General features: G+C 42.2%; 2 protein-coding genes and 1 long non-coding RNA gene across 6 annotated transcripts in view; 2 read left to right on the top strand and 1 right to left on the bottom strand.

Moving 5' to 3' along the window:
• The window catches only part of LOC131131727 (interleukin enhancer-binding factor 3-like), an 18,478-nt gene extending 8,513 nt beyond the window's left edge, over positions 1–9,965 (top strand). For all 4 annotated transcript variants that reach the window (XM_058076937.1, XM_058076713.1, XM_058076854.1 and 1 more), the window contains exons 7-20: positions 1,049–1,140; positions 1,514–1,609; positions 3,029–3,140; positions 3,201–3,298; positions 3,379–3,487; positions 3,572–3,706; positions 3,788–3,978; positions 4,142–4,246; positions 5,578–5,709; positions 5,786–5,935; positions 6,021–6,147; positions 6,238–6,276; positions 8,092–8,469; positions 8,549–9,965. In XM_058076937.1, the coding sequence (XP_057932920.1) occupies positions 1,049–1,140; positions 1,514–1,609; positions 3,029–3,140; positions 3,201–3,298; positions 3,379–3,487; positions 3,572–3,706; positions 3,788–3,978; positions 4,142–4,246; positions 5,578–5,709; positions 5,786–5,935; positions 6,021–6,147; positions 6,238–6,276; positions 8,092–8,469; positions 8,549–8,658 (1,874 nt within the window). In that variant the 3' untranslated portion in view covers positions 8,659–9,965. The remainder of the gene's footprint in view (positions 1–1,048; positions 1,141–1,513; positions 1,610–3,028; positions 3,141–3,200; positions 3,299–3,378; positions 3,488–3,571; positions 3,707–3,787; positions 3,979–4,141; positions 4,247–5,577; positions 5,710–5,785; positions 5,936–6,020; positions 6,148–6,237; positions 6,277–8,091; positions 8,470–8,548) is intronic.
• Positions 2,276–21,794, bottom strand: LOC131132786 (uncharacterized). Its single transcript, XR_009130437.1, has 7 exons — positions 21,674–21,794; positions 21,096–21,251; positions 20,762–21,014; positions 16,081–19,518; positions 14,945–15,022; positions 3,262–3,315; positions 2,276–3,177 (listed from the first exon to the last, which is right to left on the bottom strand). It is a non-coding gene; the product is annotated as an uncharacterized LOC131132786 (long non-coding RNA).
• Positions 10,546–17,028, top strand: acp5a (acid phosphatase 5a, tartrate resistant). The gene is made up of 5 exons (XM_058078224.1): positions 10,546–10,861; positions 10,924–11,123; positions 11,204–11,328; positions 14,542–14,887; positions 14,952–17,028. The coding sequence occupies exons 1-5, from the start codon at positions 10,765–10,767 to the stop codon at positions 15,189–15,191; spliced, it is 1,008 nt and encodes a 335-aa protein (XP_057934207.1). The 5' UTR covers positions 10,546–10,764; the 3' UTR covers positions 15,192–17,028.

Below are 21,794 nucleotides of genomic sequence, written 5' to 3'. Positions count from 1 at the left end.
TAGCGACCTAAACGGTAGCCTTCAAGTTATTTCATTTAAACTTAAATAGCCAAAAACTTACCACTTCCACACGGACAGGGAGGATAACTATTAACAGTTATTTAACCTTTAACATGAACATTAATCAAACGTAATAATTTTTTCTGGGTACATGATACCATACAGCATCCGTATCAAACTTGCGCGGGCCGCAGTAACATTAAACTTTCATATCAAGGCAGGGGCCTCAAACTAGTGGCCGCGTGTTTGAGACCCCTGCCATACAGAAATTGCACAGAATTTTGTCCATCATTCACAATCCTTATATGAGACATGAACACATGTCTGTCTCGTTCCTGTGCCTTGTAAATAGAAACAACCGTTAGCATGACGCAGCAATGCACGTAATGGGATGATGCATCTCGTCTGCCTATAGCGTCTTCTATTAACGTATTCAATCCCAGCTATTTTTCAAACATAGGTAAGTTTCAGCAAAATATCGATGTTTTGTTATTTTTACGGTCAGTGGCAATCCTTACATCAGTGCCGGGTGTTCAATCTTATTTTGATTGCCGTACCTAATCCACAAGTGTAGAAAATGAGCTACAACGTTCTCCAGGATGTGTTCAAAACTTTGTTCTGCCATCAGTTTTGCTGCAGAGTGGAGCAGACGTGAAGGTTTTTTATCTGTGATTCACCTCTGATTGACTCCCTAGTTTGTCAAGTTTTTTTTTAGGACAACTGGACCTTTGACCAACTGGACACACTGTCTCAGGATGGGGGGAAAGCAGCCAACCCAAGCCAAGGAGCTGGGGGAGGAGTCTACGGTGTGAGTAGTTTACGGTGGGAGCGCAGTCTCATCAATTTGCTGCAAAACCGAATGTGCAACGAAGGCATAATTGCACTTGTGTGCACATTCGGATAGCCTGAAAATGTACACACAACTACTAAGACCTCCTCCCCCTGCTGCTTTGTGGTTTGCGGAACGCTGCTGCTCCCTGAGCTGCAAGACAGAGCCAACCCCCTTGGTCAAACTGTACCTTTTCTTCTAACTCCACCTCGTCAATAGAATCGCGAACAGACAACGATCTGCCGGACGTTCTGGACAGACAGAAATGCCTAACTTCCTTGGCGTCTCTCCGCCACGCCAAGTGGTTCCAGGTTTGCATTCACGTCATTATTTGTACTACGTAAGCTTCAACTGTGTCTTTGAATGTCTTTGGGTTTTTCTCCTTAGCGAGGAAAACCAACATTTGAGTGTCAGTTGTTGATGGAAGTCATGAGAAATGATTGGCTGTTTCCTACCAAATTCCACACCCACATCAGTCATCACTCACTAGTCAATTCTGACCTCCTGGATCTATTTGATAGCTTGCAGCGCATCCTCACATTAGCAGTCATTTATGTCAACGGCTCAATATTTTCGGCCTCTCTATGCTGCTTCCTCTCTCGGGGTGTAAATAGTAGAACAAAGAATGGAGATAACCTCGGATGCTTTAGCTCCTTAAGTCAAATGTTGTGTTTGTGTCTCCAGGCAAAAGTCAATCATCTGAATTCTGCCGTTATTGTCATCCGGGTCTTGAGGGATTTGTGTATTCGTGTTCCTACATGGGCACCACTCTCTGGATGGGTAAGTTGACTTTTTTTTAATACTGATTTGTTACTTCTGTTGAAAAAAAAAAAATAGTCGACCATCAACATCAAACCTTCGGGTTGCGTCGATATCATACTAGCCTGAAGAGACGAGTCTCATATAATAATAATATAACCGGGCGGCGCGGCGGTCGAGTGGTTAGCGCGCAGACCTCAGGGTTCAATTCCACCCTCGGCCATCTCTGTGTGGAGTTTGCATGTTCTCCCCGTGCATGCGTGGGTTTCCTCCCACATTCCAAAAACATGCTAGGTTAATTGGCCACTCCAAATTGTCCATAGGTATGAATGTGAGTGTGAATGGTTGTTTGTCTATATGTGCCCTGTGAATGGCTGGCGACCAGTCCAGGGTGTACCCCGCCTCTCTCCCGAAGACAGCTGGGATAGGCTCCAGCACCCCCGCGACGCTCGTGAGGAAAAGCGGTAGAAAATGAATGAATGTTGGACAAGTGGTTAGCGTGCAGGCCTCACAGCTAGGAGACCGGAGTTCGATTCCACCCTCGGCCATCTCTATGTGGAGTTTGCATGTTCTCCTCGTGAATGAGTGGGTTTTCTCCGGGTACTCCGGTTTCCTCCCACATTCCAAAAACATGCTAGGTTAATTGGCGACTCCAAATTGTCCATAGGTATGAATGTGAGTGTGAATGGTTGTTTGTCTATATGTGCCCTGTGATTGGCTGGCGACCAGTCCAGAGTGTACCCCGCCTCTCGCCCGAAGACAGCTGGGGTAGGCTCCAGCACCCCCTGCGACCCTCGTAAGGAAAGTGGTAAGAGGTAGTGAATGAATGAATGAATGATTGTTGATAGTTGTTTAGATAAAAAAAATATTTGTATCAAAGTGAAAGTTATGATTGAAATGTCCATCCACCCTTTTTCTGGTCCCCTTATCCTCACGAGGGTCGCGGGCATGCTGGAGCCTAGACTGGTCGAGATTCAAATATATCTTTTCAAATTAAGCTGTTTTCGTCACTTTTTGTAGTCAGGAACTGATATTTTCCTGAAACTCACAAATGTTCAAGTGTTGATTACTAAAGAATGGAAAAAGGTAGACACAAACCTTTTTTTTTCCTGATGAAAGACAGGATTCTACACTTTCCTTTCGTATGTTCCATGTTTTTTATAGCCATTGAACATATATTCTGTCCATAGGTATGAATGTGAGTGTGAATGGTTGTTTGTCTATATGTGCCCTGTGATTGGCTGGCGACCAGTCCGGAGTGTACCCCGCCTCTCGCCCGAAAACAGCTGGGATAGGCTCCAGCAACCCCCCGCAACCCTTGTGAGGAAAAGCGGTAGAAAATGAATGAATGAATAATATAACGATCCAGGCCCTGGAAGTTATGTGCAATGTTAAGAGTCGTGTATTTACATTGTGGTCTTCTGCATTATTACCTCACAGCCTCTTGAACTACTGGCAGAAAAGGCCATCAGTACATCAGAGAGGCCACTGGGCCCAGGCGAGGCGTTCCGCAGGGTTCTCGAGTGCATTGCCTCTGGAATCCTCTTGCATGGTGAGCCTTGATCTTTCGCTTGAGCATGACGATGCAACTACGAATAACATTTGTGCTTAGATGGTCCTGGAATTAAAGATCCCTGTGAGAAGGAACCTGTTGATGTCCTTGGATGTCTCACCTTACAGCAGCGTGAAGACACCACGCAGAGTGCACAGGTATGATGGCGTCCCAGCTGGAAGCACAAACACAGTTAAATGTCTACTAACATGTTATTCTGTGAAATATATTTCATTAGTTGGCATTGCGACTGTGTGCATTTGGAATGATGTACAAAGTTTTGGGGATCGAGGCCAAGCCCGGCAGGCCCTGGAAAGCATTGGGAGCCAGTGCAAAAATTGTACCAGGTAATATTATCATTTTATGTTCTTCATATGGTTTTTATCTTCCATCATAAATAAGTTTGAACTGTTTGTCTTCATTTAACACAGACCTCATGAAACCGGCTGGACCTTCTCTGCCAGCTAAAAGATCCTTCAGCGAAGTGGCCAAAGGAAAGGAGGACTCAATAAATAGCAAACAGAGGAAGTTCCTCAAATTTCAGAAGCGTTTTCCACGGAAGTCATGTTAGTAATCATTCTCAGATGCCCGTCTTTTTCCACACTTCCAACAAAAAAAAAAAAATCTTTCCTTTATTTTTGCACTAGTGACTGATGACTTAAGCATGAATGCTGTCATGCGTCTGAACCAGTACCGACCCGGTCTTGAGTACCGGCTCACCTCCCAGACTGGTCCAGTCCATGAGCCGGTTTTCACGATGGCTGTGGACGTAAATGGGAAAACGTACGAGTCCACCGGGCCTTCGAAAAGAACAGCCAAGCTTAACGTAGCCACCAAGGCAAGACTGTTTATATTTATATATCATGTATTTATTTTTATTGTAAAGGTCACTGACACAAGCAATCAAATAATCCATAGTGTACCTTTTTTATTTTTTATTACAATTATTACACTAATTATAATTAAGTATAATTCTTATACTATTTATTTTTCTTTCAAAGGTCCTGCAAGATCTCGGTCTTCCAACAGGCTCGGATTCCAAAGCTGAACCCAAGGTTGAGGGGGGCCAGGAAGTAATTGCAAGCGCCTCCACTGCTTCAGAAGACGTATGTGCTATTTATTAAAACAATCCAATCCAATCCACTTTATTTATACAGTAAACCTCGGATATATCGGACTCGGATATATCGGAAATTCGCTCACAACGGACAGATAAAAAAGAACCAATTTTTCTGTAATGCATTTCCAATAAAAATTCATTGCATATATCGGATTTTTTATAACGGATTTCGCCTATTTCGGACAAAATCTCCAGTCCCGTTCCAATGCATTTCCATTAAATTTCCCTCGCATATATCGGATGGCCGCATCGTGGCGCTCCGATTCGCCGAATCGTGACAGGCCGCTATACGACGTCATTTGCAGCGTTGCCTGTGCGTCCAGGTACATTGGAAACATAGTCAAGGAAGTGCCTTTTTATAACGGATAAAATCCGATTTACGCATATACCGGATATAAATCCGATATATGCGTCAAACGGACATTTTCCGGTATACGCATATAACGGATTTCGCTTATATCGGACAAAACCAGTGGGAACAATTGAATCCGATATATCCGAGGTTTACTGTATAGCACATTTTATAAACAGAGTTTCCAAAGTGCTGCACAGACTAGTAAAATTAAAAAGTAATAATCCAAAACTAAAGGATCATTTAAGAAATAAAATAGTAAAATAGATATTCAAATATTAAAAACAACAAACAAAGCAATAAAAGTATAAAAAATAAAACCAATTACAATAAAAAAACGAAGAACTAAAAGACACAGGATCATACGACTAACTCCGAGTTAAAAGCCAGAGAATAAAAGTGAGTTTTAAGATGAGACTTTCGATGTTGGGGGGCCTTTTTTACTTGGGAGGGGAGAGAGCCAACCACAGAAAAGGCTCGGTCCATCCTGGTCTTAAGTCTAGTCTTAGTCACCACAAGTTGGAGATGGCCCTCGGACCTCAGTGACCGCGCTGGAGAGTAAATTTGCATGAGGTCCGAGATGTATTTGGGGGGCCAGCCCATTCAACGCCTTAAAAACAAACAATAAAATCTTAAAATCAATCCTAAAACGAACAGGCAACCAATGCAGGGAGGCACCCCCCTTTTTGGTTCCTGTTAAAAGCCGTGCCGTAGAGTTCTGGACTAACTGTAAGCGGGAGAGAGACTTTTGGCTAATTCCAGATTAAAGTGCATTACAGTAGTCCAGACGTGATGAAATAAAAGTGTTGCAAAGATAAAAAAGATGTAATTTTAGATAAAAGCCGAAGATGATAAAATTAAGATTTTATAACTGCATTAATTTGAAAATAACAATCATAATGTCACCCATATCCAGACTTTGGCTTTCTCTCTTGGTCACATAGTTGTCAACTTGTTTTGGGTAGAATGCTCAGGGTCCTATTTTGACCAAGAATGGGAAGAACCCCGTCATGGAACTGAATGAGAAAAGACGCAGTCTGAAGTACGAACTCTCCGCTGAGACGGGTGGCTCCCACGAGAAGTGCTTCGTCATGGAGGTGACTTCTTTTTTTTTTTTTTTTTTTGAACTATTTGAAGCACTTCAGGACTTTAATACCCGCCATTGTCTACAAGGTGGAGGTCGATGGACAGAAGTTCAAAGGTAGAGGTTCCAACAAGAAGGAGGCGAAAGCCTACGCCGCTCTTGCCGCTCTGGAGAAGTTGTTCCCAGACACGCCTCTCATGTCCAAGAAAACGTCCAAGAAACTCACATACACTGACATGGTATAAACATTAAAAAAAAAAAAAAAAAGTGCCGGCTCTGTACGGTAGCGGTGGCTCGAATCATCGGCCATTTTGTTTTCAACAGCATATTCCAGGATTCGGTACGATTCGCGGGATCCCTTCAGATCCCGGATCACCAGACTGGGGTCTTGGCAGAGGTCGAGGAAGGGGCCGAGGGAAACCCTTTTCTTCAGGCCCCGCTTACAACAAAAGTAAGGCGCTCTCTGTGTTTTTAGTATTTTGGATAAATTACATAACTTATGTAAATGTGTCACATGACTGATGGCTCTTTATTTTAAAAGCCAACTTCAAATATGAGAGCAACTCTGGAAGAGGTTATCGTAAGTATACCCTTTTGTTTCACTGGACTACTGAAGGTAATATATAATAATAACTGTATTAACCCCAATAACAACTGTATTGGGGTTGGCGGCACGGTGGTCTAGGGGTTAGTGCGCAGACCTCACAGCTAGGAGACCAGGGTTCAATCCCACCCTCGGGCATCTCTGTGTGGAGTTTGCATGTTCTCCCCGTGCATGCGTGGGTTTTCTCCGGGTACTCCGGTTTCCTCCCACATTCCAAAAACATGCTAGGTTAATTGGTGACTCCAAATTGTCCATAGGTATGAATGTGAGTGTGAATGGTTGTTTGTCTATATGTGCCCTGTGATTGGCTGGCGACCAGTCTAGGGTGTACCCCGCCTTACGCCCGAAGACAGCTGGGATAGGCTCCAGCACCCCCCGCGACCCTTGTGAGGAAAAGCGGTAGAAAATGAATGAATGTATTGGGGTTTGAGGGAGTGAAAGATGTTTTTAATTAAAAGGTATTAATTAGGGGCGCTCTGAAACCTCAGTTTTCAGCATGAAAACTTTACAATTAAAATTTTAGAGAGAATATTCAATCAATGACATTGGAAAAATGAGGAACTCATTCATTCATTTTCTACCGCTTTTTCCTCACGAGGGTCGCGGGGGGTGCTGGAGCCTATCCCAGCTGTCTTCGGGCGAGAGGCGGGGTACACCCTGGACTGGTGGCCAGCCAATCACAGGGCACATATAGACAAACAACCATTCACACTCACATTCATACCTATGGACAATTTGGAGTCTCCAATTAACCTAGCATGTTCGTACTAGCATGTCCTATTTTATGCTTTTAGTCTTTAGCTTTTAACTCTAGTGTTTCCTCATGGGGGGGTCCTCCACACTGGGGGCTGTGTCGGGTCTGCTGAGGGGGTGCCATCCTTGGGTCCCTTCGACCTGGCCGGCTGGGGGTTCCTCCCTTTTAATGTGGGGGTCCGCACGTCTGTCGGAGTCGGGGGGGCCCGGGTGCTGGTCCCCCGATGGGACGGCCTGCGGCTCCTCCCAGTGTGGACGGCCCCAAAGGTGGCATTTCCTTGGTCCTCAGTGCCATGCCATGTCTCCCTACTGTGTGTGTGTGTGTGGGTGGGGGTGTGTGTGGGTGGGTGGGTGTGTCTAGTATGGAGGGTGGGAAGGAGGGGCTTTCTTTTGTTTTTGTTTTTTCCTTTTCATTCATTCATTTTCTACCGCTTTTCCTCACGAGGGTCGCGGGGGGTGCTGGAGCCTATCCCAGCTGTCTTCGAGCGAGAGGCGGGGTACACCCTGGACTGGTCGCCAGCCAATCACAGGGCACATATAGACAAACAACCATTCACACTCACATTCATACCTATGGACAATTTGGAGTCGCCAATTAACCTAGCATGTTTTTGGAATGTGGGAGGAAACCGGAGTACCCGGAGAAAACCCACGCATGCACGGGGAGAACATGCAAACTCCACACAGAGATGGCCGAGGGTGGGAATTGAACCCTGGTCTCCTAGCTGTGAGGTCTGCGCGCTAACCACTAGACCGCCGTGCCGCCCCTGTTTTTTCCTTTTAATTGTGGTAATTGTTTTAATTCTGTAAAGCACTTTATGTTGCATGTCTCTGCAGGAAATCAACAAATAAAGTTGATTTGATTTATGAATATGAAATCCTACTTACTGTGGTCAGGTCGAGAACCGATTAACGGTGATAAACGAGGAACGGCCGTACTTGTTTTTCATGTAGTATTATTTGAACAGCAACAATTGTACAATGCCGGACTATACCACTTTTAAGACTGCTGCATATGACTCTTTTTTTTTTTTCCAGACAAGTTGTACAGTAACAACGGAGCCGGGACCGCGGGTTCCACCAAAGCCGTCGGCACAGTCGCCGGCGCCGCTTGTGGCAGCACAGGAAGCACTACTGGCTACGGCACGTTTTACCCTGAAAGCACCACCACCACTTACTCGGCCCCACCCATCTCCAGCACCAACACCAACACCAGCACAACCACATCAGGTAGCTACAAGTCCATGCCCCCGCCTGCCGACCAGCAGAGTCCTTACAGTTACGGCTACGGGGATGAGAAGAAGAAGATGCTCACTCAAGGTCAGACCGAGGCTTCAGCACAGGGAGCCAATTACTCCATGTACAGCACCGCGTATCCCAACACCGTGGTGGGGGGCCAAATGTATAATAATTATGGTGAGTATCAGCTTTACCAGTACTTCCACCAGTGTTTAGCGACAAAGTCGGACCTGCTGATTTGTATCTTTCTCCTCAGGATGGTCAAATCAGACAAACTGGGGAAGTCAGCAAGGCTACGGCTCGTACCAGTCCTACACGGGACAAAACCAGACCTCATTTCCTGGAAACAGCGGCACAAATTATTAGCGGTATCCTCGTGCAGCCTTTCCCAACTCATAAACGCCACTGAGTGTTCAACCCGGACGACGACACGACGACGACGATCCTGGAATAGGAAAAAAAAACCTTTAAATGTCGCTCAAACTGGAATGTTGCTGTTTGTTGTGTCATCACATGTCCCGATTGGTTTGTCACATCTTTAATCCGTTTTAATGTTGCTCCATTTTACGTTTTGATTAGCTGTACGTTAAACTTTGCTTTGCATGATTTACGTTCCACCGCAGCGTCTTTATTAGTTACTGTGACAAACCTGTACTATGCCTTCTTAATAAACTATTTTACTTTGGAGCAAAGTTCATGCCTGTCAGTGGAGCTGTGACGTGCGCCTTTTAAAGTGGAGCATCTAGGGCAAAGTTGACGTTTAAATGGAGGGAAAAAAAAAACAGGTCAACTTCAACCTTGTGGTAAAGAAACCAAACATATCAGCAATACATGGAAGTGTTTTGTACAAGTGGCTTCTGACCTCTGTGGACAAACTGTTATACGTAGCATGTGTAGCTGACATGTTTGTTGATAAAAAATTGCCTCACTGACCCTAGAGGAGGGGAGGTAATAGGAGACTCCAGTTCGATTCCACCCTCGGGCATCTCTGTGTGGAGTTTGCATGTTCTCCCCGTGCATGCGTGGGTTTTCTCCGGGTACTCCGGTTTCCTCCCACATTCCAAAAAACATGCTAGGTTAATTAGCGACTCCAAATTGTCCATAGGTATGAATGTGAGTGTGAATGGTTGTTTGTCTATATGTGCCCTGTGATTGGCTGGCCACCAGTCCAGGGTGTACCCCGCCTCTCGCCCGAAAGACAGCTGGGTTAGGCTCCAGCACCCCCGCAACCCTCGTGAGGAAAAGCGGTAGAAAATGAACGAATGTTGGACAAGTGGTTAGTATGCAGGCCACACAGCTAGGAAACCCGAGTTCAATTCCACCCTCAGCTATCTCTCTGTGGAGTTTGCACGTTCTCCATGTACATTTTCTCCGGGTACTCCGGTTTCCTCCCACATTCCAAAAACATGCTAGGTTAATTAGCGACTCCAAATTGTCCATAGGTATGAATGTGAGTGTGAATGGTTGTTTGTCTATATGTGCCCTGTGATTGGCTGGCAACCAGACAGCTGGGATAGGCTCCAGCACCCCTGCGACCCTCTTGAGATTAAGCAGTAGAAAATGAATGTCTTTAAATGCTGCGATTGGCTGTGTACCCTGCCTCTTTTCCAAAGTCAACTGGGATAGGCTCCTGCATACCCCTTTGAAAATGAATGAAAGTCAATTTTTTTTTTTTGCAAAATAAAAAAATACATATTTGAAAATACCGAAGTGGCATCCCCGCATCATTTTGATTTTTCAAAATATAAAGTTTGAACACCCTTGATTTAAGTCAGTGTTGCTTCCTCCTTTTGTTGCGTTCTCTGATTAGAAGTCACAAAAAACATGGAAACACGGCTAAAAGTGGTACAAACAAAGAAAAAAAAGTAAGTAAAATAATGCTTCGTGTCTGGACAACAACTGTAATAATAACTCGTTCATCACGAGAGCCGGGCCCGTCTCCGGTTCCAAGACCCAGTCAGTCTATGAGCAATGATCATGCTCCTGTGGCGTGGCCCAGCTGATAAAAAGGAGGCGCACCGGGAAAGACAAAGGCTCTTGTTTGCTTCTTCCGGAGTGTCCCACACCACTCATCAGCTGTGAGTGACTTTATTTGCTTTCCGTCGTCCGTACTTTTTGTATATTTGAGGAAGAACTGCTTTGATTTTGATTCCACGCACGCTTTGATAGACAGGAAATATGTCACCCTTTGACTTTATCTTTCTCAGACGATGATTAGTTTATGAGCTTCAGCTGTGTGTCAAGTTCAGGCGGTGGTTATCACGTGTCAAGATAAGACAGGAAAACAAGGAAGGCGTGTTGCTCGATGGCAGGGTAGAGGAGGAAGTGTAGGCGTGCACAGTCAGCATGCAAATCTTTGGCCCGTCACGCATTTCTTAACTCTTCCTGTTTTGCTTGCGCTCACTTTGGTTGTTTTGTCTTGAGCGTTGCGGTTAAGGCAGCCGCTCGCTGATCATCTGATTTGTTTGATTTATGAAGATGGCGCTGATTGGGGTTGCTATTTTGTTTGCTGCCATTCCTGTGAGCTACTGCTATCCTTACGTCTTCCAAGACCTGGATGGAGGCCGCAGTAAGTATCACCTTACACAAACTTTCGCATTCAAAATATATAACTTTTCTATCCTCTAACAGCCAACAGAACCTCCATTAAGTTCCTTGCTTTAGGAGACTGGGGTGGTGTGCCTTACCCCCCCTACATGACTGCAGTGCAGAAGTCTACCGCTCGCGAGATGAGTAAGATAGCGGAGCAGATGGGAACGGACTTTGTTCTAGCCCTTGGTGATAATTTCTACTTCAAAGGTGTGGACAGCGTGGACTCCCCCAGATTTAAGGTCGGCCCGAGATGCTTTGCTAGTTGTTGCTGTGGAGCGGAACGGCCCCTGATTTGTTGTCATCTGAATCTGTCGCACAGGACACGTTTGAGGCCGTGTACACGGGCAAGCCTCTCAACGTGCCCTGGTTTGTACTAGCTGGCAACCACGACCATGCAGGGAACGTCAAGGCCCAGATTGAGTACTCCAAGAAGTCTGCAAGATGGTAAGGCGATGATGCAATGTTGTCATGATGTATAAGGTCGGCAAATAATAGAAATATATGCGTCATTTCTAAATACAGTATTACAGCACCTTCCATAACATTGGCTTTTTGGGGTGATTTTTTTTTTATTACCCTAGTAAACAAAATCAAAATGTTAAAACAAAAAACTAAAAAATCTAATACATGTCTACTGATGCCAAAACTAATTTTGAATATTCGGGGGATGCTGGAGCCTATCCCAGCTGTCTTCAGGCGAAAGGCGAGGTACACCCTGGACTGGTGGCCAGCCAATCACAGGGCACATATAGACAAACAACCATTCACACTCACATTCATACCTATGGACAATTTGGAGTCGCCAATTAACCTAGCATGTTTTTGGAATGTGGGAGGAAACCGGAGTACGCGGAGAAAACCCACGGGGAGAACATGCAAACTCCACACAGAGAATCGAACCCAGGTCCTCCTAGCTGTGAGGTCTGCGCGCTGACCACTCCATCTCCGTGCCACCCGATTTTGTATATATTTTTGTAAATATTTATAAAACCTACTGTTATAAAAAACTAATTTTCTTCATATGTTATAGTATGGTTTATTTCAGACATTCTTAACAAGTTAAATTATTTTTTTGGGGGGAAAAATTGAAAAAAATGTTGTGGCACACCACTAACCACTTCCCGTGCATCACTAAGTCTATTGGAGGAACCAGGAAATCTGCTACGTGTTGCCATGCGGACAAATATTACATCGCTCTGCCAGTCTTTACACCACAGACACTCAACAATGACATCATATTTGCTGAAAATTATTCATGTTAAAAAAATTTTTTTATGATATTGGATAATTCCTCACGGCACACCTGAATCATCTGCAATCACTGCATTAAGCAATACGACGGAGTACAGTATTACTGCCATATTGAAAAAAAAATCTGAGATTACGAGAATAATGTTGTAAATTTGCGAGAAAAGTTGCAATATTGCATTTTTGGGGGGGGTAATGTCAGATTCCTGACATTGAAATGCATACGTCCATGTTGATGATGGAGTTAGTCAATCGCTTCTTCCATGGAGGGTTCCTCTTGGTTCTTAGGACCTCATTGCTATCAGAAGTACAGTAAACCTCGGATATATCGGACTCGGATATATCGGAAATTCGCTCACAACGGACAGATAAAAAAGAACCGATTTTTCTGTAATGCATTTCCAATAAAAATTCATTGCATATATCGGATTTTTTATAACGGAACCTATTTCGGACAAAATCTCCAGTCCCGTTCCAATGTATTTCCATTAAATTTCCCTCGCATATATCGGATGGCCGCATCGTGGCGCTCCGATTCGCCGAATCGTGACAGGCCGCTATACGACGTCATTTGCAGCGTTTGCAGCGTTGCCTGCGCGTCCAGGTACATTGGAAACATAGTCAAGGAAGTGCCTTTTTATAACGGATAAAATCCGATTTACGCATATACCGGATATAAATCCGATATATGCGTAAAACGGACATTTTCCGGTATACGCATATAACGGATTTCGCTTATATCGGACAAAACCAGTGGGAACAATTGAATCCGATATATCCGAGGTTTACTGTAGTCTGTGATGAGATAATTACATTTTTTTTCAAAAATTTGTATTAAAAGCAGAGGCAATATGCACTCCTGATCAAAAGTTTGCACAGTTGGGTCTTAAGCAGAGCTTCAAAATGCAAAAATAAGAAATTGAAGTATGTGATGGCAAAGGCAAAAAAAAAATTACCTCTCCCAGCATGCCATTACTAATCAGGTTTGATGCAGTAAGACCCTCCACAGAAGTCATTTCTTATTAAAAACATCCTGAGGGTTATGGATCGAAAAAGTCAAACGGTAGAGCCAAAAAAATTATCTTATCTAATCGGGCGTCCGTCAAGACACGGAATGGTCCTCGGCTCAAATGAAGGTTGTTACTGGTGTTACTGAGTGCGGTCCAATAAACATCACTTGGCATTTAAAAATGGCTTTTATAAATCCGTCCTTCAGCGCCACTAAATTGTTTGGAATTTGCATGAGAGCACAAAACTGGCCGCTGTAAGATGGAGGAAAATGTTATTGTCTGATGAGGAAAAAAATATAACTGGTCCTGATGGCTTCCAACTAGACGAGGAGATCCCACTTGAGATGTTTTCCAAAAATACACACCAATTCCAATTGCGGGATTCATTATAAAATAATAAATCCTGATCATTATTTGGCAACTGGGATGCCGCTACTGTTTTGTATCAAACATAAAATGCATATTGAAAATTGGCTGAAATTGCAGGGTCTAATGCAGGGGTGGGCAAACTACGGCCCGGGGGCCACATCCGGCCCACCAAGTGTTTGAATACGGCCCGCCCAATCTTTCCAAAGTATTTAATTTAAACTCAACATACAACCTGGCATCATGGCCTGAGCCAACCTTTTGATGGTTGTATCAATTTCGTTGTTTGACATGGTCTGTTGTTTACAAAGTGCTCCTGAAAAAAGAGACACAAGCACATAATAATAATACAAATTAAAATAATAATTATTATATTATTATTATAGCTATTATGATTATTTATTATATTAATGCTAATTATTATATGGATTATATATAATAATATTGTTATATTTGCATATTTTACATAATAATAATATAATAATTATTATTTTAATTTTATTTTAATTATTATAATATTTTATTATTTTTAAAATATTTAAATATAAAATAATAAATAATAATAGCAGATTGCATGACAATTTTACAGATACAATAATACCAGGTGGACTGTTACGTGTAAAATATATAGTCTGCCCCCCCCCCAACAACATAAATTTTGTTATATCAATGCGGCCCGCGAGTCAAAAAGTTTGCCCACCCCTGGTCTAATGGATGCTTTATTATGTTTTTTAAAATGTTTTTTTAATGTTTTTTTATGTTTATTATATATTATTTTATACGTGCTCGTCAAGGAAAGAATGTTTTTGATCTGTATTATGAATATTACTGATGTTCTAGTACTGTAATACTGAAAGCAAATGTAAAATTATATGAACTTGTAATTGTACATGGACAATACATGATCTCATACTATTTTTCATAATTTAACATCAGTTTGGTCCTTAATTATTTCCACAGTTCTCCATTCACTTTGATGCTTTAGTCTGTTTGCTTTGCCAGGGTCACTTTTATGAGTAGTTGTGCCTTTTAGGAATTTTCCTTCCTACTACTATGAACTGGACTTCCGCATCCCCAACACGGACAAACTGCTGACCATCATTATGCTGGACACGGTGATGCTATGCGGGAACTCTCTCGACTTTGCGGATGAGAAGCCCAGAGGCCCCGTCCGTGCGGTGGACGCCAACCGTCAGGTGACGTGGCTGCAGGAGAGGCTGGCTCGGTCTAAAGCCGACTTCCTCCTGGTGGCCGGTCACTACCCTGTGTGGTCGGTGTCCGAACACGGGCCCACTGAGTGTCTCCAGCAGAGGGTTCGCCCCCTCCTTCTTAAACACAACGCCACCGCCTACTTCTGTGGCCATGACCACAATCTGCAGGTACGACGACCGTGTTGCTTTAAATCTACCCGATAATTCTTAAAGTCAATTTCCTACCTTGCAGTACATCGAGGAGTCAGGAGTGGGCTACGTAGTTAGCGGCGCTGGAAACTTCCTGGATCCAGATGTCCGACACTGGAACAAAGTACCCAAAGGTTCTGTGAAGTTCTTCACTGGACAAGCTTCGACTCTGGGAGGTTTTGTGCATGCAGAAGTCACCAAGAGCAAAATGATCCTCACCTTCTACCAGGCTAAAGGCACTTCTCTCTATCGCACGGTGCTCTCGAAAAGGAATATTAACTAGACTCTTTTTTTTTTATGCCTGATAAAGCTTAAGCTTTTTGCCGAAATGTGGCATTAATATATTTTTTAACTGTTTTTTAGTTGTGTAGTGGAAACAAATAAACATTAGGTTTAAAGATCAAGGAAATCAATCTGAAATTTAAAATTCTGATTTTAATTTCTTTGACATTTGACTGAATTTTATAGCACGGTGAAATTATGACTCAGGTGAGGTTTGTACAGTGGATGCCTTGTATGCAGTTAGGTCAAAAACAAAACAAAAACAGACTCAATCTAGCAACTGCTTTAAATTATTTGCAAAAGGAAAAAAATAAAGGGTATTTATGTGATTTTTTTGTGAGCATTACATCACTTTAATCACAAGGGTTGTAGTGTAATGTAAAAACATTCTCTAATGAGCAGGAAAGGCTATCAGTTCTTTCCCACTTAATGTACTGTATATACTGTACACGATGTTAAATAAAATAAATCTGTTTGAGGTCACATTGTCAAAGTACAATAATGAATAAGCGTTCTTTTTTTAGTAAGCCCTACGCTGTTTTGCACCTACAGATTTAATGGGAATGAGTAGTTTGTCCATTTACCGTAACTTATATTTATTGGTTCCAGAAACGACCGTAAGTGAATTTCTGCTAAGTATAGTTTCTTGTTTCTAAATGTAATATTTTCATAGAGCTGTTTAGGGCCTTCTTAAAAATGCTTTTTTTAACATTACAAAAGTCCTCTAAACATTAAATAACACACCCTTGTCGTCACCTGTGCACTTGTATTACCCGATAAATTAGCCATTAGCCATTAGCCATTAGCCAAAACCGCTACAGTGCTAACATTTTAACTACACAACATGCTAGGTTAGCCTTTTTGCTGGACAAAAACAGAATTGAACTTACTCTTTCCATGTCTGTTGCTGTCTGACAAGTAGTTGGCGGAGCTTCATTTTTTATTTTAAGATGTGCGGAGAAACCTTTATTTTAATTTTTTTAAAAAGGGAGGAATATCGACTAAAACATTTGACCCATTACCCAAGTTGTCACGTGTAACGTGCAATTCTCTAACAAAACGCTAGGGGACAGTGTTTTCTTTAAAGTGTGAAAGTGAGCAACCACATGTTTCCTGTATATATAATAATAATAGCAACCAGGGACACAAATTGAATAGGACTGTCATTTCCGGATTCACTTCCGTATTCTTTTTATTATTATTATTATTATTATTAAAGACATGACATGGCAGCAAAATCAACACACCAACTTTACAATTGTGTGGAAAAATGTTTGCCTCCTTCCATCTTTTATTTTTGCATGTTTGTCACAATTAAATGTTTCAGATTATCAAATATAAATATTAGTCCATGACTACACAATTGAACACAAAATGTGGTTTTTAAATGGAAGTTTTTATTAAAACTCCAAACTTACATGTCCTTTTGTGAAACCCCCCTAAACTAATAATTGGTTGGCCATGCTTGGCAGTAACAACTGCAATCAAGCATTTGCATAACTTGCAATTAGTATGAATGGTTGTTTGTCTATATGTGCCCTGCTATTGGATCAGTTGCATTTCTGCAACCCGAGTGAGCATAAGCGGCATAGAAAATTAAGAGATGGATGGTTAGGCCACCCTTAGCAGCAACAACTGCAATCAAGCATTTGCGATAACTTGCAATGAGTCTCAAACAGCGCTGTGGAGGAATTTGTGCTTACTTATCTTTGCGGAAAAACTATAAAACGTGTTTTGTGTTCACATTTTTGTCTTTCTAGAACAGATGAATTAGATATATATTACTTTAGATGAGACAAATTGATTTGGTTGGAGTCTGACGTTTTTATGACGAATAAATGCCTGCTAATCAAGGTTCCTTGTACTTTATCGCTGTTACTCCCAACACGCATGCTGAGTAAGATCTTCATCCAAGATGGACACCTGGCGTTGAGGCCAAAGGAGGATTGGGCAGATTGGCAGAGATTCAACCAGGATAAATTTAGTCTCCCAGCTAACAAGAGCCTCACGCTAGGCTGACACACACATTTGGAACTTGTGCAGGTATTCTAGTCTACACGTTCATTTAAAAGGATTATTTAATCTGTAGCGATGTTCGTGTTCGTTACATGTTCTTCATGTCTTCACCGCAGGGCAGAATGAGCCCCAGGCCCGCCTGGTGCCATGCTTGGTCTGAGAGAAGTGAGGTGAGTCAGGGCTATTGAGAAATCAAAGGTTAAGCTGTCAAGTGTGGATAAAGGACAGGTCAGGATCAGGTAATCCCCACTGACGCAAAGCCACTATACAAGCCTCGGCTCAAACTGCTGAGCACACACTTTATATGTTTGAATCCTTGAATATGTTCTAGTCTTATATCTGTCCATATTTGTGTATCGGTACCAGTATCTCCAGGTACTTCCCATTTGGACCAGGTCCAGGACTATGCATCTATTAAAGCAAGTGTGTCCAAACATTGTCACTCAGGGCCAATACTGACAAATTGAAAAGGGGGTACTCATGTGATGTCATTTTTTTTCTTGCAAATTTATGGCTTTATTCTTGTAAATTTACGACTTTTTCCTTGAAATGTCACATTTGTATTTGTTTTTCAATGGGTCCCCAATACTTTGTCGTATCAAATACAGTAATTCACAATAGAGTCGTTTAGTTTCATTTGCAGTATGTGCTGCTCTTACATTCTAAATTCCTTTCCAAATTCATCCCTAATAAATAACAAAAGCAGCTTTATTGATCACCCGTGTGTACTATTACCGACCCTGGACGTATGGAACGTGCATCATCTCTGAATTGGCCGCAATGTTTTAATTCCACAACTCAAAAGTAATAAAATTGTGGCGTATTAAAGGCTAAGCTGCTTTTCTAATCTTCTCTCCCTAATCTCCATCCCTCACTTAATACAGACATGCAATGAGCGACCTTGAAGACGATTCATTCCAAAAAGTTAAGGATATATATATATGTATTTAAATATATAAATTGATCAGGGTCACAGGGTATGCTGGAGCCTATCCCAGCTGACTTTGGGCCAGTGGCGGGGTAAACCCTGGACTGGTCAATAACCAATCACAGGGCACATAAAGACAAACAACCATTCACACTCACATTCATACCTCATTGTGGGAGGAAGCTCAAGTACCCAGAGAAAACCCACGCATGAACCTGCAGACCCCACACAGAGATGTCCAGTAGACTGGTAGTAGTATAGGATAGTAGTATACAGTACAGGCCAAAGGTTTGGATACACACAACTGAGGTCCCAAACCCCATTAATAAGTAAAGAGAACACCAAGGATTTGCAGTGCTATCATAAAAGCAAATGGCAGCTACTTTGAGGAATCTAAATTAAAGTTATTTAGATTTATTTCACAATTTTTTAGTTAAGTGCATAATTCCACGTGTTCATTCATAGTTTGGGGAATCTACAATGTACATCGAAACACATTGAATGAGAAGGTGTGTCCCAACTTTTGGCCTGCACTGTTGAAAATACTCATTTTCTCATGTACAGTATATGTACATATTGTTTTAGCAGAACATTTGAATCACACTTTAACCATGTTATGTGTTTGAAAGACGTTATTTATGTTGCACCCAAAGTCAGCTGCCATTAGCTCCAGCATACCCCGCGATTCTGGTAAGGATTCAGCGACATAGAAGATGAATAGATGTGAATCTATTAAGGCAGGAGGACCATTGTGTTGTATTTTAAGTGTTTGAGCCCAAGTGATCAAAGCAGGTTGCAGAAATCTACGGCACACTTGAGGATGTAGACCTGGGAGTGTCACTTTAAATACATTTTAAGTGATTCAGCTACACAAATTTGTTCCGCAGCTTTTTTTTTTCCTCACTTTTTCCACATAAAACATTGACCGTCACTCAAATAATTTACAAATATGTAGTAAAATTGATATTTGATACCAGATTACCAGTTACCACCCCTTATCAGTAAATAGGATAAAGGGTGGAGATGTTCCACGGGCATTGTCAGTCACAACTTGGATCCAGCACAGATGAGGTAAAATGAAAAATAGACCAATTCCCTCATGCATCACTCTCCTTAGGCTGAGACATAGGCTGAGCGAAAGACGGGCTTCCGCCGCTGAGGCTGCTGGGCAAAAAATTGGGTAGGTACGGCATGACTGCCATCAGAGGACTGGTCAGTGGAGTCTCAGCGGAGGGCGTCATGGGGATAATGACGTCGTCCTGGTCCCACACGTGGAAGGCATTGGGGTGCGAGTGGCTGAGGGAAGGTGGGATTTGGAGAGGGCTGACGCCTTCCACTTCGGCATCTTTTTTCACATTCTCGTCGATCGGACCCAGTAAACAGTCTGTGGACAGCCGATAAAAGTACTGTTAATAGAGTCGTCCATTGCCGCATTGTCCAGTCAGTCTATCACGGTTATAGTACATATATTAATAAATTAGGGTAGTAGTATTAAATGTAGTATTCTACATTGGTCACTCTGTGTCAGTAAATGAGGCACACAAGCTCCAGACTTGATCACAGGAACCCCTTATGTCACTTCCTGTCCAACACCAGAACATATTTACAGTAACACTCACAACCAGGAATCATATTTATTATTATTATTAAAAATATTATTAATTATTATTAATCAAAAATACTGAGTCATGTTATCATGTATAATATTCTGGTCACTGGGCGTCAGTAATGACACAAAACATTGATGAGACATGTAAAGACATGAAAAAGGTTCTCCTCCCAATTTGTGTGGAAGTGGTAGGTTTTTGGCTTCTTCCTTTGTCCTTCTTCCACACTTCGTTTGAGCCCCTGGAACCAATTAACCTAGATAAATGAGGGACAACTGTATTGGGGTGTTATTTCATGTGTAGACGGCTCTAATTATGTAAAAAAATATACAGTACAGGATTTCTATGCTCAGGAGAAAAATACTCAATTTACCAAACTTTGTGGAAATTGATTTAACATGATCGGGTCTGGAGCTGCTCAGTGACCAAGTGGTTAGCATGTTGGACAAACAGTCAGGAAGAACTGGGTTTGAATCTCCGCTTAGGGCATCTCTGTGTGGAGTTTGAATGTTCCCCCTGTGCATACATGGGTTTTGTCCGGGTACTTTGGTTTCCTCCCACGTTCCAAAAACATGCATGTTAGGTTAATTGGCGACTCAAAATTAATCGGGGTGTGAACACAGGAAACATCATGAATGTTTTGGGGGTTTTTTTGTGTGTTATAAGGCGATTAATGTTCTCTTGTTAAATAAGGTTGAAAAAACAAAAAGTTACATTTTACCCATCCACAAATCAGTCAGATTTTTTGAAAACATTTTGCTACATTGACAATTATGCAAATGAGGTGATTATGCCATCTATCTCCTGCAACCAATTGCCACAGATAGACTGCAGTCCTGTGGGAAACATTCAACAGCTTTGTGAGTTCATTATTCTGGAATATTAATGGAGCTTCATATGTTTTCATTCAACCACCATGAAGAATTCTTCAGTTAGCAAATAACAAGTACTATATATCAGTATGGTATTGGAGATAGTACCTTTAGGGACAGAAATAGATAGAAGATGAGGAAGGATTACCTGTAATGTCCAGCATGAGGTCTTTGATGAGGTGACCCACAATAGCATAAGCCACAGCGACCACGACCACAGCAGCCATGAGGAGGTAAATAACTGACTTCGGTAGCTGGATGAGGTCCCTTGAAGGGGGCTTGTACTCCTTATAGAGTGGCTCCACATTCTGGACTAAATACTGGAATGAATGTACTCCTTCTGTGTCGTTAAAGCTGTCCATATTCCCAGAGTACTCCATTCAAAGTGTAGGATCCATCAGCTAACGTGTAGCCACATAAAAAAAAACACAGAAGTAGTCAAGGTTTAAGATAGTAAGGGAATGGAAAATGAGTGTACCCACCTTTTCACAACAGGTTTTTCCATTTTATAGAAGTTCATGTTTCTTCACAGTGTCTGTGATTGACACAGGGTTATTATCAGTTCATCCTGGAGGCATCGGGATCGTTCTGTGTGTTACTGCCATGTGTCCTCTAACATGGAATAATCCGACTGGCAGCTTGAAAAAATAAGGAGAGAGAGAGCGACAGAGAGAGAGAGAGAGAGTAGGGAGGAAGGAGGGATTACATTTTCCAATCAACAAGCCCCTCATCCCATCAACATTTCAGACCACACAGATTAGCCCACTTTATCCACTACAAATAATAATAATACTGAAGAGACATACATACAAAGACAAATACACAATAAATGATAAGTAACGTAATGTAACTCATATTACACAAGTATAACGATGAGCTAAAGGTACGCTACACACACAAATTCAACAAAGAAACCAAGCAAACATGACACTCACTAGCATAACCGTTAGTCATAGTTAGCTTAAATACTGATATTAGCACCGATGAAAAGGGAGCCTAACTTTGTGAAAAGGGTGCCCAAACTACTCCACAGCTCCCACAATAAGCCAAAAAAACTCACCTTTATGCATTCACGCACAGCATCAACCTGGTGATATGATGTATGAGGCGCAATAAGGCTAAGAGATCTATATATTGTTCGAGCGAAAAAACGTCCCGCACTGTGGTGCGTTTACTGACCC

The sequence above is a fragment of the Doryrhamphus excisus genome, chromosome 1 (assembly GCF_030265055.1).
Source record: "Doryrhamphus excisus isolate RoL2022-K1 chromosome 1, RoL_Dexc_1.0, whole genome shotgun sequence".
Classification (NCBI taxonomy): domain Eukaryota; kingdom Metazoa; phylum Chordata; class Actinopteri; order Syngnathiformes; family Syngnathidae; genus Doryrhamphus; species Doryrhamphus excisus.
This window is presented reverse-complemented; position numbering and strand designations above follow the sequence as displayed.

Bases quoted from the DNA above. Each gene is read 5' to 3' on its own strand.
- acp5a (XM_058078224.1), top strand. From the start codon at position 10,765: ATGAAGATGGCGCTGATTGGGGTTGCTATTTTGTTTGCTGCCATTCCT. The intron at 10,862-10,923 runs GTAAGTATCACC...ATCCTCTAACAG, and splicing joins AGACCTGGATGGAGGCCGCA to CCAACAGAACCTCCATTAAG. The intron at 11,329-14,541 runs GTAAGGCGATGA...TGTGCCTTTTAG, and splicing joins TCCAAGAAGTCTGCAAGATG to GAATTTTCCTTCCTACTACT.